This window comes from Lolium rigidum, chromosome 3, assembly GCF_022539505.1.
Source record: "Lolium rigidum isolate FL_2022 chromosome 3, APGP_CSIRO_Lrig_0.1, whole genome shotgun sequence".
Classification (NCBI taxonomy): Eukaryota; Viridiplantae; Streptophyta; class Magnoliopsida; order Poales; family Poaceae; genus Lolium; species Lolium rigidum.
In genome coordinates this window covers 263,847,124-263,868,723 of record NC_061510.1, presented here as the reverse complement: position 1 = coordinate 263,868,723, position 21,600 = coordinate 263,847,124, and the positions used below count along the sequence as shown (strand labels likewise).

Below are 21,600 nucleotides of genomic sequence, written 5' to 3'. Positions count from 1 at the left end.
TTACTGAAATCTTATTCTCATATGTGATCCTTTATTAGGAGTACTAGAAAACGGTCCTAAAAGAAATCTCAGTGAAGTTCCTTCACTTTTAGATACTAGACACTGCAAATTTTCACTTTAAATGCCTTACTAATTACCGAGTAATTAGAATGGATACCTGGGTTGGGTTGATTAATGATTTGTAGCATTAAGTGACGGAACACTTCAGTCAAATCCAACACAAACTAAAAGAGATGACTGGCATATCCTCTATATACACCAATGGCTGTTTTCATGTGTACTAGCTGTGTCACCGACATTGATAAGTTGCTCCAACATCAGCCTGCTTCATAAGCAACGTAATGTGATAATTATCATTAATTTTCATTTTAGTGATGCTTGTCACTAGGGTAAATATTTCAAAGCAGAACCAGAGCATCATGTTGCACGAGCAATCTCCATACATGAATGGTTTCCTGGATCACTTGCTGCATAAGGGGTCATCTAATTGGATGCTCATATCTGCCAAGAAATTAGAATCAGTATGAACACTACATTCAGTAACGCACCTGGAAGTAAACCACAAATCGAACAGGCCGTCGTGTGGCATGCCGTCGACGGCGGCTCTGTATAGGAGAGGGTGTTCGGCGACGTCGCGCACGGTCCACGGATGAAGCCTCCGGTGTGGAGGAGGCAACGGACGTTGTCGAGGTGGCGGCGGAGCGCTCGAGCATGTGGGCAGTGGCCGCGTGCGACGTGGAGGCGGCGTAGTCGCTGGTGTAGACGGAGGCATCGTGATCGGCCGTGTTAGGCGGTGGCCGTGGGCTAGATGGAGGGCGGCGTGGTGACTTGTGGATGTGGACGCGGCGGCTTGTTCGCGTGCTCGCTGGAGCGGCGGCGTGGGGATTTCCTGGGCGCTGCGTTGCTTCGGCAGCTAGATCTGGTGGCAATGGCGGTTGCCCGCAATGCAGGAAGGGCCGACCTGCTGGCGGCATCGCTCGCCGGCAATGGATGGAGGATCGGGCCGATCCGGTGGCAGCGGCGGAGGTCGTCCTCGAACCACGATGGCGACAGGGTGTCGATGTGGCGGCGAAGTTTCTGACCCAGCCAAGCTCTCTTTCATCCAATTGTTGGACCGGGCCGACAAGTTTTATTTTTCTTTTCATTATCTATCTCTTGTTGGATTGTTGGGCCTCATCTTAATCGATTAATCATGACCGTTGGTAAAATCATACCTCTCTGGTTTCTAGCTGTGGTAAAAGGTACCGTAAAATAAGCCTTATATGATGACGATGGTAGCTTGGTTGGCCTTATATGTCTCTCTCTTGATGTACGGACACTGCAAGAGGTATTCAGTCCTTCAGCCACAGCGCAATCCTTTGAAAGTTCAGCAAAGCCCGATTTTCATGTTCATAACCGGCCTAAAAGTGGTTCGCAAAACAAAGGTTATTTTGACTCGCAGCAACCTCTTCAATCTACTATCACCTCCAAGATAACAACTTTTGTAAGTCGAGTTTCTGAGCAAACAAAATAAATGATTACAATGTTCAGTTTAAATGAAAGTTTCTCTTTCTGATACTTTCATAGTTTATTATCTTTCTGATTTTGGAATAACAACACATGCCACCAAGGTTACAAGTAGAGCTCGTTCGAGGGTAAGGACAGGATATAATTGCAACGTACAGTACAGTAGCGGCTGTGAGGACCAGGATTCTGAACATGAGATCAGGGCTGAGCTGACATCAAGTGAAGCAAGTACCACAAATGGGGATGTACGTCATGGTGTGTTTGTTGCCGAAGAGAAATCTTCTGGGAAGTCAAGCAAAACTAGTGATGATTCAAGAGAAGGAAAAGTAGGGTTTCACAAAATGTTTACTTCAAAGGCTGAGGGGTTACCGGCCAAGAAGGGGATACCGTGGCCTTGGAAAGGACGTGAAAATGATGGCGGTTCTGACGTGACCTCAACACCTTTGCATGATAAGCAAGAAAATGACGGGAGTCATCAGAGAGTTCTAGAGCCTATCACAATTCCAAAGCGTCAAGATAGTGAATATGCGCAGACAACCAAATATGAGGTCTCAGGTTCCTGGTGGATTTTCAACAATAATAGTACAAGTAGTATGAGCAGCACGAGTTCAAATGGCAGTCCTATCGAGAGATTAGATTACGAAGCAGACTGCTTGGATTATGAGATTCTGTGGGAAGACCAGAGGGATTAATAGATAAATTTTTTTGGCATCCATGTCCGAATCAATGAAGGTGGACTCTACTCGGGGCCCAAAGGCCTAGGTAAACAATGCTATAATCTCTATAATTTTGTGATATTATTTATTTAGTTTTCTATTCAATTAATATCATTTCTAAGATAGATAATGTTTTGCCGACGAGTGCAATGCGCCCGTGCATATGTGGTTCAAGTTCATCATTCGCATTGCACGATCAACCAATCTGCCCAATATTCACCTCCACTACTCACGATATGTTCCATTATTTCCTCCTGCAACCTCCAGATGATCTCATCCTCGAGCAATCTCACGACGCCCATGGGACCCACATGTCATCTTTATCTTCCTCCTCCTATTCCTCTACTACTCAAATCCTCCTTTTCTCTCTCGCAAAATGCCCTAGAAGCTTCCATTCAACAACCAGGTGCACAATTATATGGAGGATTGCAAGAAAAGTAGAAGTTACAGACAAGTCCAAAGTTTTAGCACTAAGGACCCTAGATGAAGAGGAAGCAATGCAATCGGGCCTGGCTTTTTCACCAGCACTTGTATGTGTCACAACACAGAAGATCATCTCACCTTCGGAAAGGAAACCACTTGGGATGAATCACCGGGAGCCAACTAAGATGGAATAGAGGGGCCTCCGACTAGTCACATAGCGGGCATCTCAAAGGGTGTCAGAGTGTGCAGCGAGAAACCCACTCAGCCGTCCAACAAGCTAGATGGAGAAGGAAGAAGCAGGGGCGGCAGTAGCTGCCGGATCTTCTACTGGTACATGGACAACTGTTTGGACTGATAGACTTACCAGTCTTGATCGTTACAAAGGACGATGCTATCATATCGAGCCTGTTGCTGGGGAAGACAACCAATGGATCTGTTATGTAGCTTATCCATTAGACCTATTTGAAGAGGGTTCCGTTACTAACATGTTTACTTCTATTGTTGGTAACGTATTTGGTTTCAAAGCCCTACGTGCTCTACGTCTGGAGGATCTACGAAAGTGAAAACGATTAAGGGAAGGGATAGAAAAATGGCAATATCACCGGTAAAAATAAGCAAGATATCACACATTTCTTGTACACAGAGGCTCACCTCAGGGACCCACATCGTAATCCTTCCCTCAACCTTAACAAGTTATAAAGTATAACGAAGGGATGTAAAAAGGGAGATATAGCCCGCAATATCACAGGTCAAAAATGAGGGACAACGATAACGAAGACTTCACATACTTGTTGTATACCGAGAAGCTGACCTTGAGGACCCATCGGCCAACAACTATGGTGGTTAAGAGAAGGGATTGAAAATAAAGGCAAGTAGACAGCAACATCATGGGTAAAAAATAATCAAGATATCAAGAAAATCTTGTGTTGTGAGGCTGACATCTGGGACCCATCAGCCAACAGCGTCTCGCAGCGTTAACATGGCGGCAGGATGGAAAGTTAAACTCGAGTAACCAGAAATCACTGGTAAAAAACAATTGAAGAAATCAAATGATTCTTGCATAGTGAGGCTGACACCCAGGACCCTTCCGCCTGCAGCATCCCGCAGCGTTAACAAGCGGCAAGGATCCCATGTTAAAGTTGAGTAACCAGAAATTAGGGGTAAAAATAATGCAAGAACTCAAACGAATCTCGTTTTGTGAGAATGACATTTGGGGCCCATCGGCCTGCAGCCTCCCTCAATGCTAACAACGCGACAGAGATGGAAAGTTAATGTCGAGTAACCAAAAATGAGGGGTAAAAAGTAATGCAAGAAATCAAACAAATCTTGTTTTGTGAGAATAACATCCGGGACCCATCAGCCTGCAGCCTCAATCATCGTTAACATACGTGCAGGGATCGAAAGTTAATGCCGAGAAGCTAGAAATCAGGGGGAAAAGAATGTAAGAAATCAATGGTTTCTCGTACAGAGAGGCTGAAGTCTGGGACCTATCAGCGAGAATCACAAACGCCTAGATCGGTGAAGCTCAAACAGGTGCGCGGCCAAGAAAAAGATCGCCAGGGACATTAACATCTGGGCTCCATACTCGTCAAAGCATAGATTTGCGTTGACTTTGCAGCCGAAAGCAAGAAATCATCATCTACCATGGGTTAGATGACCATGGGGCACGTTTTAAGCCAATCCGTGGCTATAGAGGGCCTCGAAAAAGAAAAAAAAAGTTTTGGGATCGCCCACGGAGGCCCAAAAAACGTGCCAGATGGTCACCTTCGTCCACGGTCGAGGATGAAATTCGTCCCGGAAGGTCACTTTTTCATAGTGGATTGCTTTAAGACTCCACATGGATTTGTTTTTCGCCCACCAAAAAATGTTTAGATGCCTATGCCCCTTCTATCTATATGGGTGTAACAAACACATCCTATGTGGTCAGTCTTCCTCCGTCTACAATTCCCATGTCCGATTGGTCCTTGGACTTCCGATGGGCACCACCAAGCCAACAATCAAAGACTTAGTTCCTTTGGATGATAGATTTGAAAGAAGACTCACTGCTTCTGCTATGTTCCTCTCATATGGGGACAGAATGATCCTTGATAATTCAGTATTGTCTTCTATGCCGATTCACTACCTATGCACTTTGGATATCCCAGATGGACTTATTGATGTGATTGATAGAGCCATAAGACATTGCCTTTCGAGGAAAAGAAGTATGATGATAAAGCTCACTCTTTGGCATCCTGGGAGATGGTATATCGGCCAAAGGAAAAAAGGAGGCCTTGGAATTATCAACCTTAAAATACAAAATAAATGCCTCTTGCTTAAACATCTTCACAACTTCTACAATAATGCTGATCTGCCATGGGTTATGTTGATAAAAAAGCTCATAGTATTATCAGGAGGTGCCTCATGTTGTTACCATCACTAGTAGGAAAACCCTTGTAGGCGGAGCTTAGTTCCGTGGCGCACCCCTAAGAATGCGCCATAGAATGTTATTTTGTGGCGCACCTGGAACGGTGCGCCACAGAAATAACTTAATTTTGTGGCGCACCATGGAACATTGCGCCACAAAAACTTGGTGGGGCCCACACCCTGCCACGCCCAATCATTGGTTTTACTTTTTCTACGGCGCACTGCACTTGGTGCGCCACAGAAATAACGTATTCTGTGGCGCACTGGCCTCGGTGCGCCACAGAAATAACGTGTTATGTGGCGCACTGTCGCAGGTGCGCCATAGATATAACTTCCCCTATATCATGGGCGTACCCCTCCCTCGCCCGTATACCACTCTCTCCCCTCTCCCTACTGCCCCGCGCCGCGGCCTTCCATGGCGAGCGCTGCCGTCGCCGTCGCCGTCGCCGCCGCCGCCGCCGCCGCCGCCTTCCTCCGCGAGGGCCGCATGCCGCCACGCTCCACCCATCCCCGCCACCAGCAGCACAAGCCGCTGCGGCGTGGAGGAGGAGGGGCCGGCGCAGCGTCAAGGTGGAGGAGCCGCCGCCGCGTCAAGGTGGAGGAGCCGCCGCGACCTCCACCCCTGCCGTCATCGTCGGTGAGCTCCTCCACAACTGCCGTCGTTGTCGGTGAGCTTTCTCCCCTCCCTCTTCCTCTCCCGCGTGAGCACAACGTGCTCGACGAAATGTCGTCGTCGTCGGTGATGCCCTGGTTCGATCCCCTCTTTGAATTTGATGCCGTACAGGTTTAGGGTTCATAGGAATTTGATGCCCTGGTTTAGGGTTCATTTGATGCTACTGGTTCATTTAAATGCATGAAATGCTACTGGTTCATTTGTTGTGCTGAGTGAGGTTAACTGTTAATCTTGATGGCTTATTACTACTGGTTCATTTGTTGTGCTCAGTGAGGTTAAATGTTAACAATTTTCTTGATGGGTTCATAGGAATTTGATGCTACTGGTTCATTTAAATGCTTGTTGTGCTCGATCAGTGAGGTTAACTGGTTCATAGTAATTCTCTGTTGGGATTAGTTTTCCGGACCCCAAGTTTTCTCGGACCCCCGATGATTTACTTGATGGATTCTTGTGAGCTTATGGTATGCTACTATGCTTATAATGCTCCGATTAGTGGGGATGCTTACTTGGATCATGTGCATATAGTTCATATAGTTCCCTAAAAATAAAGAATGCTCCCCGGCCGGATGCTTGATGTCTTGGCTCAGCCAATGATGCAAAGGCTGAGGAAAAAACTTGGATAAGAACGAGATACTAAAATGTGTGATTTAAATGGAATGCTTATGATGGTATACTAAAATAGAGATATTCACATTAGGGAATCATGTAAATGAATGCCACTGTGGTATCCTTTGAAGAAAATGGGAAGTTTCTGATGTTTTAAAAGACTAGGTGATGCTACGTTATTAAGTTGGCTGTCAAGGTTGGTTTTATCTGGTTAACTTGGATAGGCTATGTGTTCTTGCTTACTTATGCATATCCATCTCTACTGGATTGACTAGCTCAGGCTTGGCCTCTCTCTTGCCAGCATCACTTTGTTACTACCAAGTGATGAATAATCCCTTATGGTACCCCAGCTTTGTTTTGAACTCAACTAAGTAATGATAAATTTCTATTTCTTGTTGGCTTTGATGAAAATAGAGATATCCACAGTAGGGGATCATGTAAATGAATGCCACTGTGGTATCCTTTGAAGAAATAGGACTGTTTCGATGGTTTTAAAAGGCTAGGTGGTGCTAGGTGATTAAGTTGGCTACCAAGACTTGTCTCATCCGGTTAGGCTGGGATATGCTATGTGTTGTTGCTTGTTTAGGCATATCTATCACTTACTGGATTTACTCGGTTCTTGATTGGCCTCTCTTTTGCCGTAATCACTTGGTCTATATACCAAGTGATGAATAATCCCTTTGGAGCATCTCGCTCCATGCATGCTATGTGTGTTTGAGCATCTTGACTTATGTCACCATGGTTGCCGGTTTGGTGGTGTTTTTGTACTTGCCGATGATTAGATGGTTGGTCGATCACTCGTACACTCGGGGGTGGAGCAAGTGAGCCTGGTGTGATGGCACAAATATCAATATCTTGTGCATCCTACCTGGCCTCACTTACTCCATCCCTGGATTTTAATATTTGTTTCGACCAACAAAGTATGAGGCATATGATATCTAGTTGAGATATCACTTGGCTCTTTCTTCCATTTTAGTGTCGATGATTAGAATGTTTGGTCAACTATACGCCGCAATATACTTTGTAGACGGGCCCCCCTTTCCCCGGCCGCCGTTTCGTGAACGAGTCCTTGACGAGACAACAAAGCCGACATGTCTCTTCGGCGTAGAACCACGCCAGTCCCAGCCGTCTCCCTTGTGGCCGTGTCTCCTGCGCTCTGCGCTTTTCTCCATGGCCGGACCACGATTGGACTCACCGGGGGAATAATGATAATCGCCATCACCACTATCGCCATCACTGCTCCTGTGGAGTCTGGCGATAGTGGTGATGGCGATTATCATTATTCCCCCAGTGAGTCTAATCATGGTCCGGCCATGGAGAAGAGCGCAGGAGACGCGGCCACAAGGGAGGCGGCTGGGACTGCCGTGGTTCTGCGCCAGAGAGGCAGATCAGCGTTGTTGTGTCGTCAAGGACCCGTTCACGGAACGGCGGCCGGGAAAAGGGGGCCCTTCTGCAAAGTATACTGCGGTGTATACTGCAACTATGGTTTCTGACCATAGTATTTGTGTTGCCAACAATGTATGAGGCACTTATTCCATTTTGTCATTCCATTTGCTTTGAGATTTTCAAAATGCTGATGATTAAAATGTTTGGTCCCCGTACACTTGGGGGTGGCGTAAGTGAGCCTGGTAAGATAGCACAAATATCAATCTCTTGTGCATCGGACTTGGTCTCACTTACGCCATCCCTGAATGTTAATATTTGTGTTGACCAACAATGTATGAGGCATTTATTCCATTTCTCTTGTGCATCGGACTTGTTGGTCTCACTTTCTTCCACTTTCATCATAGTAGGAACTGGATATGAAGACCCCGATGCAAGCGAGCCTGGTGGGTAGAGATGAGGGAGCAAAGGAGTAACCGGATGAAGACTACTTTGTATCTCGAAATTGTGAAATTTGTATGAATTAAGAGTTGTATGCAAAACATTTGTCTATATTGTTGTATAATGTGATGATGATGTATAATGTTGCTATGTTATATGTGTCCATATTATATTTGTCTATATTATATCTGTATATAACCTGTATACTGTGTATAAAACCTGTATAATACACCAGGCAATATAAAATCGAGTATACCTGTACAATGTTCTGTGGCGCACCAAAATGTAATACAGTGGCGCACCTGTTTCTGTGGCGCATGGGGAACCATGTGCGCCACAGAAACCTTAATTTTGTGGCGCACGGGCCACTGCTCCACAGAAACCTTATTTTTGTGGCGACGTTTCTGTGGTGCACCACCCGTGCGCCACAGAATCACTTTTTTGTGCACCACTGATGAGGCTTTTCCTACTAGTGCATTTGTGGATCATTTTGGTGGAGAAGTATCTTCAAGCTTTCAGATCTATACAGAAATTTATTTCAATGTAAAGTGGGCAATGGTGAAACTGTTCTTTTCTGGACTGATCGATGGAATGGTAAAAATATAGCTGATGAATATCCTCGATTGTTCTCCTTTGCCAAAGACAAATTGTTCTCTGTGAAATCTGGCATGTCTCTTAATGATCCTGTTGACGCTTTCCACCTCCCTTTATCATTGGAGGCTATGACTGAACTTCAAGCTCTGCAGATCCAGCTGCACAATATGACTCTATCTCATCAGGATGATGTATGGAATATGTCATGCTCTAAGAATGGAAAATCTATTCCTAATAAGCACTACAGAATGGCATTTCAGCATATCCCGAACCATTTCCCCTCTCAATGGATCTGAAAAAGTAAATATATGTTAAAGCACGATTTTTTGCCTGGCTAATTCTTCGTGATTGGATAAATACTAAAGATATGCTGCTGAGAAGGCATTGGAATGTCACTAATGACAATAGCTGTGTTCTTTGCCCTGGAAGCAATTATGAAGATTGGTATCATTTATTTTTTGAGTGCACGTTTAGTGTCCGCATTTGGACATATCTTCAGATTGACTGGAATGGGAACTCTGGGCCAGAGATGCTAAATAGAGCAACACGAAAATTCTCGGGTCCTTGCTTTATTGAGATTGTGATCCTTGTCTCATTGGAACATTTGGAAGCAAAGAAATAATTTTTTTAGAGGAATCAGACCTTCTTTTAGAGCATGGAGAGCATGTTTTATTAGTGACATCAATCTATTTAAACATAGAGTGAAAAAAGATGTTGTATAAACTTTGTCATCATGGATTGACAACTTTTGTAATCTATAGGGTAGGTTCCTTCTTTTTTCTTTTCACCCTGTACATACGTAATTTTGTCAGTTGAGTTTTAATAAAACACTGTGTGGGGCACTAGTAGGAAAAGCCTCATCAGTGGCGCACCAAAAATGGATTCTGTGGCGCATGGGAGGTGCGCTACAGAAACGTCGCCACAAAAATAAGGTTTCGTGGCGCACCTGCCCATGCGCCACGTAATTAAGGTTTCGTGGCGCACTTGTTCTTAGGTGCGCCACGAAAAGCGTGCGCCACAGAATTGGTTTTTAGTGCGCCACAGAATTTGCTTGTATTATACACGATTTTGTGCTGCCTGCTATACACATGCAGTTTATAGACAACAATACAGATACACAGATACACAGGTTATATACAACAACATTCAGATATAATATAAATATCATGTACATTGCACAGATATAACATAGACATCATCATCACATTACTTAGAGCCCGATCGAGATACATATATAGTGGCAAGTGTCAAATGTTTTGCATACAACTCTTAATTCATACAAAATTCACAATTTCGAGATACAAAGTAGTCTTCATCCGGTTCCTCCTTTGCTCCGTCATCTCTACCCACCGGGCTCGCTTGCATCGGGGTCCTTCATCCGAGTTCCTACTATGATGAAAATGGAAGAAAGTGAGACCAACAAGTCCGATGCACAAGAGAAATGGAATAAATGCCTCATACATTGTTGGTCAACACAAATATTAACATTCGGGACGGTGTAAGTGAGACCAAGTCCGATGCACAAGAGATTGATATTTGTGCTATCTTACCAGGCTCACTTACGCCGCCCCGAGTGTACGGTGACCAAACATTTTAATCATCGGCATTTTGAAAATCTCAAAGCAAATGGAATGACAAAATGGAATAAGTGCCTCATACATTGTTGGTCAACACAAATATTAACATTCAGGGATGGCGTAAGTGAGACCAAGTCCGATGCACAAGAGATTGATATTTGTGCTATCTTACCGAGCTCACTTACGCCACCACCAAGTGTACGGTGACCAAACATTTTAATCATCGGCATTTTGAAAATCTCAAAGCAAATGGAATGACAAAATGGAATAAGTGCCTCATACATTGTTGGTCAACACAAATATTAACATTTAGGGATGGTGTAAGCGAGGCCAAGTAGGATGCACAAGAGATTGATATTTGTGCTATCTTACCAGGCTCACTTACGCCACCCCCGAGTGTACGGTGACCAAACATTTTAATCATCGGCATTTTGAAAATCTCAAAGCAAATGGAATGACAAAATAGAATATGTGCCTCATACATTGTTGGTCAACACAAATACTATGGTCGAAACTTTGCGTAAGGGCCCCTTTCCTCGGTCGGCGTTCCGTCAACGGGTGCTTGACGACACAACAACGCCGATCCGCATCTCCGGCGCAGAACCACGCCGGTCCCTCGCCGTCCGGTGAACGAGTCCTTGATGCAAAGACCGTGCCGGCCTCGCCCAGCATTATGCCGGGCCGTGTTGCCGCGCTTCAAGCCGTGTGTCCCGCGCCTCGCACTGTTCGCCTTCTTGCCCGGTGAACCAATAGGCTGATCGTTGGAATAAGGAAACCGATGACAGCCGGTCGCAAGATTAAATTGCGATCGGCCGTCATCGGCTTCCTTATTCCAACGATTAGTCTATTCGTTCACCGGGCAAAAAGGCGAAGAGTGCAGGGCGCGTGATCGACACGGCCGGAAGCGCGACAACAGGGGTCGGCATGATGCTAGGGAGGCTGGCACCGTCTTGGCATTAAGGACTCGTTCACGCACCGGACGGCGAGAGAAGAAAAGTGGTGCTGCGCCGGAGAGGCATGTCGGCGTTGTTGTCTCATCAAGGACTCGTTCACCGAACGGCGGCCGGGGAAAGGGGGGCTCGTCTACAAAGTATATTGCGGCGTATAGGTGACCAAACATTCTAATCATCGGCACTAAAATGGAAGAAAGGCCAATGCAATTAAGAAGTAGCTAGTATGAACTAAATGGAATGCCTCATACTTTGTTGGTCGAAACAAATATGAACATCCCGGGATGGCGTTAGTGAGGCCAGGTAGGATGCACAAGAGATTGATATTTGTGCCATCACACCAGGCTCACTAGCGACACCCCGGAGTGTACGAGTGATCAACCAACCATCTAATCATCGACAAGTACAAAAACACCACCAAACCAACAACCATGGTGACATAAGTCAAGATGCTCAAACACACATAGCATGCATGGAGCAGATGCTCCAAAGGGATTATTCATCACTTGGTAGTAACCAAGTGATGCTGGCAAGAGAGAGGCCAAGCCCGAGCTAGTCAATCCAAGTAGAGATGGATATGCATAAGTAAGCAAGAACACATAGCCTATCCAAGTTAACCGAGATAAAACCAACCTTGACAGCCAACCGAATCACCTAGCACCACCTAGCCTTTTAAAACCATCGAAACAGTCCTTTTCTTCAAAGGATACCACAGTGGCATTCATTTACATGATCCCCTACAGTGGATATCTCTAATTTCATCAAAGCCAACAAGAAAAAGAAATATATCATTACTCAGCTTGAGTTCAAAACAAAGCTAGGGTCCATAAGGGATTACTCATCACTTGGTAGTAACAAAGTGATGCTCGGCAAGAGAGAGGCCAAGCCTGAGCTAGTCAATCCAGTAGAGATGGATATGCATAAGTAAGCAAGAGCACATAGCCAATCCATGTTAACCAGATAAAACCAACCTTGACGACCAACTCGAATAACCTAGCATCACCTAGTCTTTTAAACCATCGAAACTTCCCATTTTCTTCAAAGGATACCATAGTGGCATTCATTTACATGATTCCCTACTGTGAATATCTCTATTTGGATAACATAAGCAATCCACACCATAGAACAAGTCCTCATCACCTTATACAGGTTCAAACTTTGGATTTGTTTCCAACAAAGGTTGGAAAACAAATAATATCCATTTAGTTTAACTGAATCATCACCAACACATGGTTCATTAATAAGAAGTGACAAGCATAGCACCAATTAATCAAGCAATATAGCAGCATCAGTAACAAACATAGCACCAATTAATCAACTATAGCTCCATCAGTAACAAGCATAGCAGCAATTAATCAAGCAATAGCAGCATGACCTGCACATGCACTTTACTAAAGCCAAAGCTTTAGTAAAGCAATAAATGCTTTCATGCAGTTCTTGACAGGCAACAACTGCAAGCAATGGGATCATAATTCAATCCCTGTGCACATACAAGGTGATAAGCAGTTAATTACAATTGCATTAGACATCAATTGCAAGTTGGCACAGGTGAAGATTGAATCACCCAATGTCCGGAACCAAGCAATTGCATGGATTCAGTTACCATAGCAAGACAATCAAAGTAGCAGATAGCTTCACTTGGCTGCATAGAGGAGATACTCGAGTAACAAACCAAGCCAGACAAAGGAGGGGAGAGAGTTCTCCCCCTCTCGCATAGAGGAGATATCGAGAAACAACGATCCGGAGCATTTCATCGAGCACCTTGCTCGCGCGGGAGAGGAAGAGGGAGGGGAGGGCAGAGGTGGAGCTCACCGAAAACAAGGGTGGAGGAGGAGTTTGACGACGATGGCAGGGGTGGAGGAGGTGGAGGACGCGGTGGCTCGGCCTCCACCTTGATGCGGCACCGCCGGACCCTCCTCCTGCACGCCTTGGCCCCTCCTCCTCCACGCCGCAGCGGCATGTGCTACTGGTAGCGGGGATGGGTGGAGCGTGGGGGCATGCGCCCCTCGCGGAGGAAGGCGACGGCGATGGCGACGGCGACGACCATGGCGGCGCGCCTTGGTACGGATCGGAGGGGGAGAAGGGAGAGAGGCGGCGCGGCGGTAGAGGGGATGAGGGCGCGGGGAGGGGTACGGGGATAATATAAGTTCCCCTATTTCGTGGCGCACCAGCTCAAGTGCGCCACGGAATCAACAACTTCCGTGGCGCACCGAGCAAGTGCGCCACGTAAATAGTTATTTCGTGGCGCAGCAGGCCGTGTGCGCCACGTAAATACCTACGCTAATAATTGGGAGTGCCGGGATGTGGGCCCCACATAGTTTCGTAGGCGCAAGGTTCAGCAATGCGCCACAAAAATAAGCTAGTTTTGTGGCGCACACAGTCTCGTGCGCCACAAAATAAGTTTCTGTGGCGCATTCAAAACGGTGCGCCACAGAACTAAGCTTCGCCTATAAGGGTTTTCCTACTAGTGGGGAACCCAGGCAATATAATTTTCTTGTTGTTGTAAACACTCCATATGCCAGCTTCTGATAATGCGGGTACCGCTGTTTTGAGGGCGATAAAACTTCACTAATGAAGTATACCGGCCTTTTTACTCCATGGAGTTTCTCCTCTTCTTCTCGTTCAACCACAAGTGCCGTGTGATGACCCACAAGTATAGGGGATCGCAACAGTCTTCGAGGGAAGTAAAACCCAATTTATTGATTCGACACAAGGGGAGCCAAAGAATATTTGTAAGCCTTAATAGCGGAGTTGTCAATTCAGATGCACCTGGAAACAGACTTGCTCGCAGGAGTTTACCAGTAGCAACAGTTTTATAGTAGTAGGAGTAGTGAAATAACAGCAGCAGTGTAACAAAGACAGCAGTAGTGATTATAGTAAACAACAGGATTAAAATACTGTAGGCGCAGGGATGGATGAACGGGCGTTGCATGGATGCGAGAATTCATATAACAATCAAGGTAGGGCATTTGCAGATAATAATAAAACGGTATCCAAGTACTAAACAATCCATAAGCATGTGTTCTGTATATAGTCGTACATGCTTGCAAGGAGAAACTTGCACAACATCTTTTGTCCTACCAGCCGGTGGCAGCCGGGCCTCTAGGGAAACTACTGGAAATTAAGGTACTCCTTTTAATAGAGTACCGGAGCAAAGCATTAACACTCCGTGAACACATGTGATCCTCACATCACCGCCTTCCCCTCCGGTTGTCCCAATTTCTGTCACTTTGGGGCCTCGGGTTCCGGGCAGCAACATGTGTATACAACTTGCAGGTAAGATCATAAAACAATGAATACCTTCATGAATCAATAACATGTTCAGATCTGAGATCATGGCACTCGGGCCCTAGTGACAAGCATTAAGCATAACAAGTTGCAACAATATCATAAAAGTACCAACTACGGATACTAGGCACCATGCCCTAACAATCTTATGACTATTACATGATCAATATCATCCAATCCCTACCATCCCCTTCAGCCTACAGTGGGGGAATTACTCACACATGGATGGGGGAGTCATGGATAGTCGATGGAGAGGCGTCGGTGGTGATGGCGGCGATGATCCCCTCCAATTCCCCGTCCCGGCGGAGTGCCAGAACGGAGTTTCTGGTCCCGAGGCGGAGTTTCGCGATGGCGGCGGAGTTCTGGACGTCTTCTGGAAATATGGTCGAACCCCCTGGCCTTTTTAGGTTGAAGGGGTTATGTATCCCGAAGGAGAGCGTCGGGGGGCCGCTAAGGCGCCCTAACCATAGGGCGGCGCGCCCCCTCTCCAGGCCGCACCGGCCTGTGGTGTGGGGGCCATGGGCCCCCCTGGCTTGCCCTTTTGGCCCCGTATCTTCACGGTGATAATAGGCCCATTGCGATTATTTCCAGGGATTTTCCTGAAAGTTGAGTTTATGCACAAAAACGAGACACCAGAGCAATTCTGCTGAAAACAACGTTAGTCCGTGTTAGTTGTATCCAAAATACACAAATTAGAGGCAAAACAATAGCAAAAGTGTTCGGGAAAGTAGATACGTTTTGGACGTATCAACTCCCCCCAAGCTTAGCTTATTGCTTGTCCTCAAGCAATTCGGTTAACAACTGAGTGCGATAAAAGAACTTTCACGAACACATTTGCTCATATGATGTAAATATTCTCATGATATGGCAAGTACTTAAGCAATTCATAATAAGATACATGCAAATAAAGTCATCTAATAGCTGTGTCAATCATGAAAAAGATACCAACAAACTAATAACAAGCATCATGAAACACTTCCATAAGCATGATTGCAATGTTCATAGAAAGATATGATAAAGTGGTATCTCGCTTGCCCGTATTTGTACAGCAAAACATAAATTCCCAGGCACCTCTTGAAGTTCATGGAAAGACTAGAAGTAAAGATTGTCAAAGCTAAAAGCATCAAAGTTATACCACAGCTGATAATATTTTGGGACAAGCATATTATACTAAGAATGACAGTTATGCTCTCAAGAAGGTGCTCAAAGAAAGGATGGTGACTCAACATAAAAGTAAAAGATTGACCCTTCGCAGAGGGAAGCAGTGATTAACATGTGCTAGAGCTTTTCATTTTTTCAAAGACAGAAGTAAAATTGTTTTGAGAGGTGTTTGTTGTTGTCAACGAATGATAGTGGGTACTCTAAATACCTCGCCAACCAGACTCTCAAGAGCGGCTCCCATGAAGGACGTTATCTCTACCAGCAAGGTAGATCATCCCTCTTCTCTTTTGTTTACACATGCATTTTAGTTTCATTATGGATGACACTCCCCCAACCTTTGCTTACACAAGCCATGGCTAACCGAATCCTCGGGTGCCTTCCAACATTCACATACCATGGGGGAGTATCTATTTGCAGGTTAAGTTTCTTACTGATGAATCAGAGCAAAACACGTGAAGAGAATTATTAATGAAGGTTAATTAATTGGGGCTGGGAACCCCGTTGCCAGCTCTTTTTGCAAAATTATTGGATAAGCGGATGTGCCACTAGTCCATTGGTGAAAGTCTGTCAGGAGTAAATGACAAGGTTGAAAGATAAAACACCACATACTTCCTCATGAGCTATAAAACATCAACACAAATTGAGAAGTACTTTGAACTTTTAAAGGTAGCACATGAGAATTTACTTGGAATGGTTTGAAATGCCATGCATAGGTATTTATGGTGGACACTTTGGAATAACTTGGCTTTAAGGTATTTGGAAGCACGAGCAGCGTTCCCGCTCAGTACAAGTGAAGGCTAGCAATAGATTGGGAAGCGACAATCAGGAGAGCAATAACTGTCATAATCATGCTTGCGACAAAATAAAATTGACGGAGGCATAAAAGTGATACAAGAACTCTGAAGCAAAGTAAATCATCGAGACTTAATTGACTTTTGTTCAGTCATGTGCATGCGTGAGAATGTGCCAAGTCGATTCAAGTGAATTATTCAGAGGAGGATACCACAATGTCATACCTATCTATAAATAAAGCAATGCAAGCAAACATTCATGACATTCTACTCATTATTAATAAATTGGAACTAATCATGAGAGATCATGAACTACTAGTCATTAAATGACATATACCTCACGTGAACCAACTAAGCATGCTCACATGGATGAGTATATGTATAAAAATGAAAACAAATAGAGTTCATACCAGCCTCTCACCACAGTCAAGTTGCCGTAGATCGTCATTATTGCCTTTCACTTGTGTGGCTTGAATAATAATATAGAATGAAAACCAAGCTCCAACCACCGAAGACCACTGAACTCCCTAATGAACTTTAAAAAGCCAAAGAAGAACAACAAATATTTTTGGTGTTTTCGGGTTAGAAACAAGAACAAGAGGAAACAGGCAAACAAAGCAAAATCTTTTTAGATTTTCTCATAGCAAACCAACGATAGCAAATAAGGTAAAATAGGAGCAAAGAACCAAATAAACAAATGGTGAAGAGAAACAACAGAAATATTTTTGGTCTTTTTGTGTTTTAGGAAAGAAACAAAGCAAAAACAAGAGAATGAAAACTAAAAGAAACACAGAAAAGCAAGATGGCAGAAATCTGCCAAAACTTGACAGCAGTATAGTAATCGATTTTTACGAAAATCTTCCGCTGCTCAGCTCGAAAAGTGTTCAACTAATGAAAGTTAGATAACAACCTGGGGAACATGCACAAAAATTGGCAACTCAAAATAACGTTCTGGCTGCGCTCAGGATTTTTTTTAGTAACAGCCCAGAATTTGTTTTTTAGACAGCACTTCCCCAAATATCATCTCCCTCTCATTAGAAACCACTTTAAGAAGCTAAACAATTATATACAAGTATCCAGCAATTGTAATATGCAATGAATGAGTGATGCATGTATACCTCCCCCCAAGCTTAGGCTTTTGACTAAGTGGAGATCAATTCCACGGTCCCCATGAAGTGGCGTCCCCGTAGTATGACGAAGAGGGACCCTGTTCCGGGTATGTGCTGGAAGACGCACCAGGATACGTGACGGTGTACCCGTAGGAGGGCTCGGCGTCCTCGAAGTCATGCTGCTGGTGGAAACCATGTATCCTCAGCTGCTCATCCACCTCCTCCTTGGAGCGCGACCACGGTTTCCTGTGAACACTGAACAAATCGGTCTGCGGCAAGGGAATTTCCCTCTCATCCCCGTCAATAAACAAAATTTTATAGACAATATTATCTAAACTAGAGTCAGTTGTAACAAATTGGTGACTCTTCATAGTAGCAATATCAAGCCTAGCAGGGGTTAGTTTCACATGAGTGGGGTCAAGAGGAAGATCTAGATGTGCCAAAATACGCGATGCAATAATTCCTCCATAGATAGGTCCCTTAGCGGACAAACGACGGGCAACAAGAGCACCAAGATGATAAGGTGTTTTTCCAGTAAGTGCAGCAACTAAGAAAGCAAGATGATAGCTAGAAATATTGCTAGTATTCTCCCTACCAAGAATGCTAGTAGCAAGATAGTAAGCGAAATATCTAATGGCGGGGAGTTGGATGTTTCTTATCTTGCCACGCTGAATGGTGCGGCTATCATCATTGGTGACTTCTCGGTAGAGCTCCGCCAAAGCCTTGGGATTATTCTCGATCTTCTTTGCGGTACCTATAGGGGCAATATCCAATGCAACACAAAAATCCTTCAACTTCATAGTAATAGGATTATCATAAATCCTGAATGTAATTAACTGTTGGCGTGAAGTGCGAGTTGTTGAACTTGAAGCTGTCAACAAAGATTTTGGTTAACATGTAATATTGGCTCCTCTCGTCTTCCATATAGGTGGTTAAGCCCACATTATTGATGAGGAATAAGAAATCATCGAGCAACCCTGCATTACGCAAAAAGACATAACATGGAAAGGATGAAGCATTAGGGACTCCATTATCCTCTTCAACTTCGAAGCTCGGTGCGATGACATCCTCATTATAGGATCGTCTAATCCGAGTGGATGCCCTTGAGGGCCTCCCCGTGCTTGTCGTCTCTCTTTCGAACACCTCTCCAAAGTTGTGGTTGTCCATTTTCCTTTTCTGAAATTTTCCAACAATCATTATAAAATTTGATTTCAAGGTATATAATTGAGGGAAACTACTATAGGAACTTGCTAGAGTACTAAACATGCATCAAAACTATTTTTTACAACTTAGAACAAGCATGCAAGATCACTAAACATGTTACCTACAGCAGCAAAATATTCAAGATATACTCAACCAAACAAAATTCTATTTGGATAATCAAAGGAGTCACATACCGGAGAGCAAGTGTGCCAAATTTCAGACAGAAATCTGGGCTGAGCAAAGAGATCGAGAAATCTTGAGCTCTTGAGCAGAAACGCGAGTGAGAGAAAGTGATACGAGTTTTTTCGGGAGAGAGAGTGATATGGGAGGAAGAGATGAATAAGTGGGGCAAGGAGGGGCCCACACCACAGGGTGGCGCGCCCCCCTTGCTGGCCGCGCCGGCCCATGGGGTCCAGCCCCAGGGTGCCCCACTGGTCAGCCACTGGTGCTCCCAGGTAGCTCTTCGAAAAATAAGACCAACAGTATAATTTTTGTAAATTTTTGAGAACTTTGAAAAATGCACATTTCTGGGTGTCAAAGTAATTATTACAGCGCAGGAAAATGATTTCCAAAAATTTAAACAACTAACGTATCTTGCACACCAAATAGTACTACAGCAAATAAAACAAGTGGAGAAAGAAAGAAGTGTTGTTTAGCTCTCTTATGCATTAAAATATACTTGTTAACAAGGTTGATCAAGTCTTGCTACCAAATAAATTTTACATGACATAAGAAGAAATAAACCTCAAATCAATCATGTTACCTTATATTGAATTGATATGGATCCAATCACAAGGGTTTGATATTCTTCTTTAGGCTCATATATAGGACAATCAATAGTTCCCACCTTGATAGTTCTCAAATTAAAAATTGTATTAACTCCATATACTTTATCAATCCTCTTGGGAAAATAGACATTATGTTCCTTATCTTCAACATTGAAAGTAACTTTTCCTTTATTGCAATCAATATCAGCCCCTGCAGTATTAAGAAAGGGTCTTCCAAGAATAATAGACATATTATCATCTTCAGGCATTTCCAACACAACAAAATCAGTTAATATTAAGCAATTTTGAGTAACTTGAACATGAACATCTTCACATACACCAACAGGAACAGCAGTAGATTTATCAGCCATTTGCAAAGATATATCAGTTGGTATCAACTTATCTAAATCAAGTCTCTTGTAAAGAGAAAAAGGCATCGCACTAACTCCTGCTCCCAAATCACATAGAGCAGTTCTAACATAATTATTCTTGATGGAAGAAGGAATAGTCGGTATACCTGGGTCTCCCAACTTCTTTGGAACCTTGCCATTGAAAGAGTAATTAGCGAGCATAGTGGAAATCTCCTCATTTGGAATTTTCCTTTTGTTAGAGACAATATCTTTCATATACTTTGAATAAGGAGGCAATTTAATAGCATCAGTCAAAGGGATTTGCAAAAATAAAGGTTTCATCCAATTACAAAATTTATTATAGTGTTCCTCCTCCTTTGATTTCAGTTTCTTAGCAGGAAAAGGCATTTGCTTTTGAACCCAAGGTTCTCTTTCATTAATTACCATGTTTCTTTGTAATAAAATCTTCTTTAGTGTACTTTTTATTTTTAGCATGCTTTTCAGGTTCTTTTTCAATCTCTTCTTTAACAGGAGTATCATTCTTATCATTATCTTTATCATGTTCATTACCACTTTCAGTTTCAGCATCAGAAATAGAAATACTACTAGGATCATTAACAGGTTCAGAGGATTCTACAACAGTTTTATGTTTTTTCTTCTTTTTCTTAGAAGGACTACTAGTTTCTTTAGTTCGTTGAGAATCTTGTTCAACTCTTTTGGGATGCCCCTCAGGATATAAAGGATCCTGGGTAGAAACACCGCCTCTAGTTGTTACTTCATAAGCATGGTTTTCTTCATGAGTATTTTTTAACAAGTCATTTTGCACTTTAGTAAGTTGATCTATTTGAGTTTGAATCATATTAAAATGTTTAACAAGCATCTTAACATCATTGGAGGTTCTGTCCACAATATCATGCAATTTACTAATAGCTTGAGAATTTTCCATTAGATGATTCTCTACTCTCATATTAAAGTTATTTTTCTTAACAACATAATTATCAAATTCATCTAAACATTGATCAGGTACTTTTGAGTAAGGGATATCTCCTCTATCAAAGCGTTGAAGGGAATGTACCTCAATCGTGGATGAAGGGGGAATTATCTTACACAGGTCTTCTATAGGAGGTAAATTCTTCACATCTTCAGATTTAATACCTTTCTCCATAAGATATTTCTTGGCTTCCCTCATATCTTCATCATTTAATTCAATCATACCCCTCTTCTTCAATACTGGTGTTGGGGTTGGTTCAGCTGTAGTCCAATCATCATGATTTTGGCTTATTCTAGCCAATAATTCTTCAGCTTCGTCCGGAGTTCTTTTCCTGAAAACACAATCAGCACAACTATCCAGGTATGCCCTAGACTCAATGGTTAGTCCACTATAAAATATATCAAGTAAATCATGCTTTTCCAATTCATGTCCAGGTCGTGCTCTAATAAGAGAGCAAAACCTTGCCCAAGCTTCAGGTAATTTCTCTCCATCTTCTTGATCAAAACTATAAATTCTCTGTAGAGCAATATGTTGAGCACTAGCAGGAAAATATTTTCGAAAGAAAACATCAAGCAAACAACTTGGACTATCAATAGAATCAGGAGGCAAACTATTATACCAAATCTTAGCATCATCCTTTAATGAGAAAGGGAAAATTTTAGCAACAA

The 21,600-nt window shown here is 43.5% G+C and overlaps 1 protein-coding gene across 1 annotated transcript; it reads left to right on the top strand.

Annotated features, from left to right (window-relative positions):
* The first annotated feature begins 808 nt into the window (after window positions 1-808).
* LOC124696469 lies at window positions 809-2,198 on the top strand. Its single transcript, XM_047229197.1, has 3 exons — window positions 809-1,073; window positions 1,257-1,483; window positions 1,602-2,198. Exons 1-3 carry the CDS (start codon window positions 809-811, stop codon window positions 2,196-2,198), a joined length of 1,089 nt encoding a protein of 362 aa, XP_047085153.1.
* The last annotated feature ends 19,402 nt before the right edge of the window (window positions 2,199-21,600 follow it).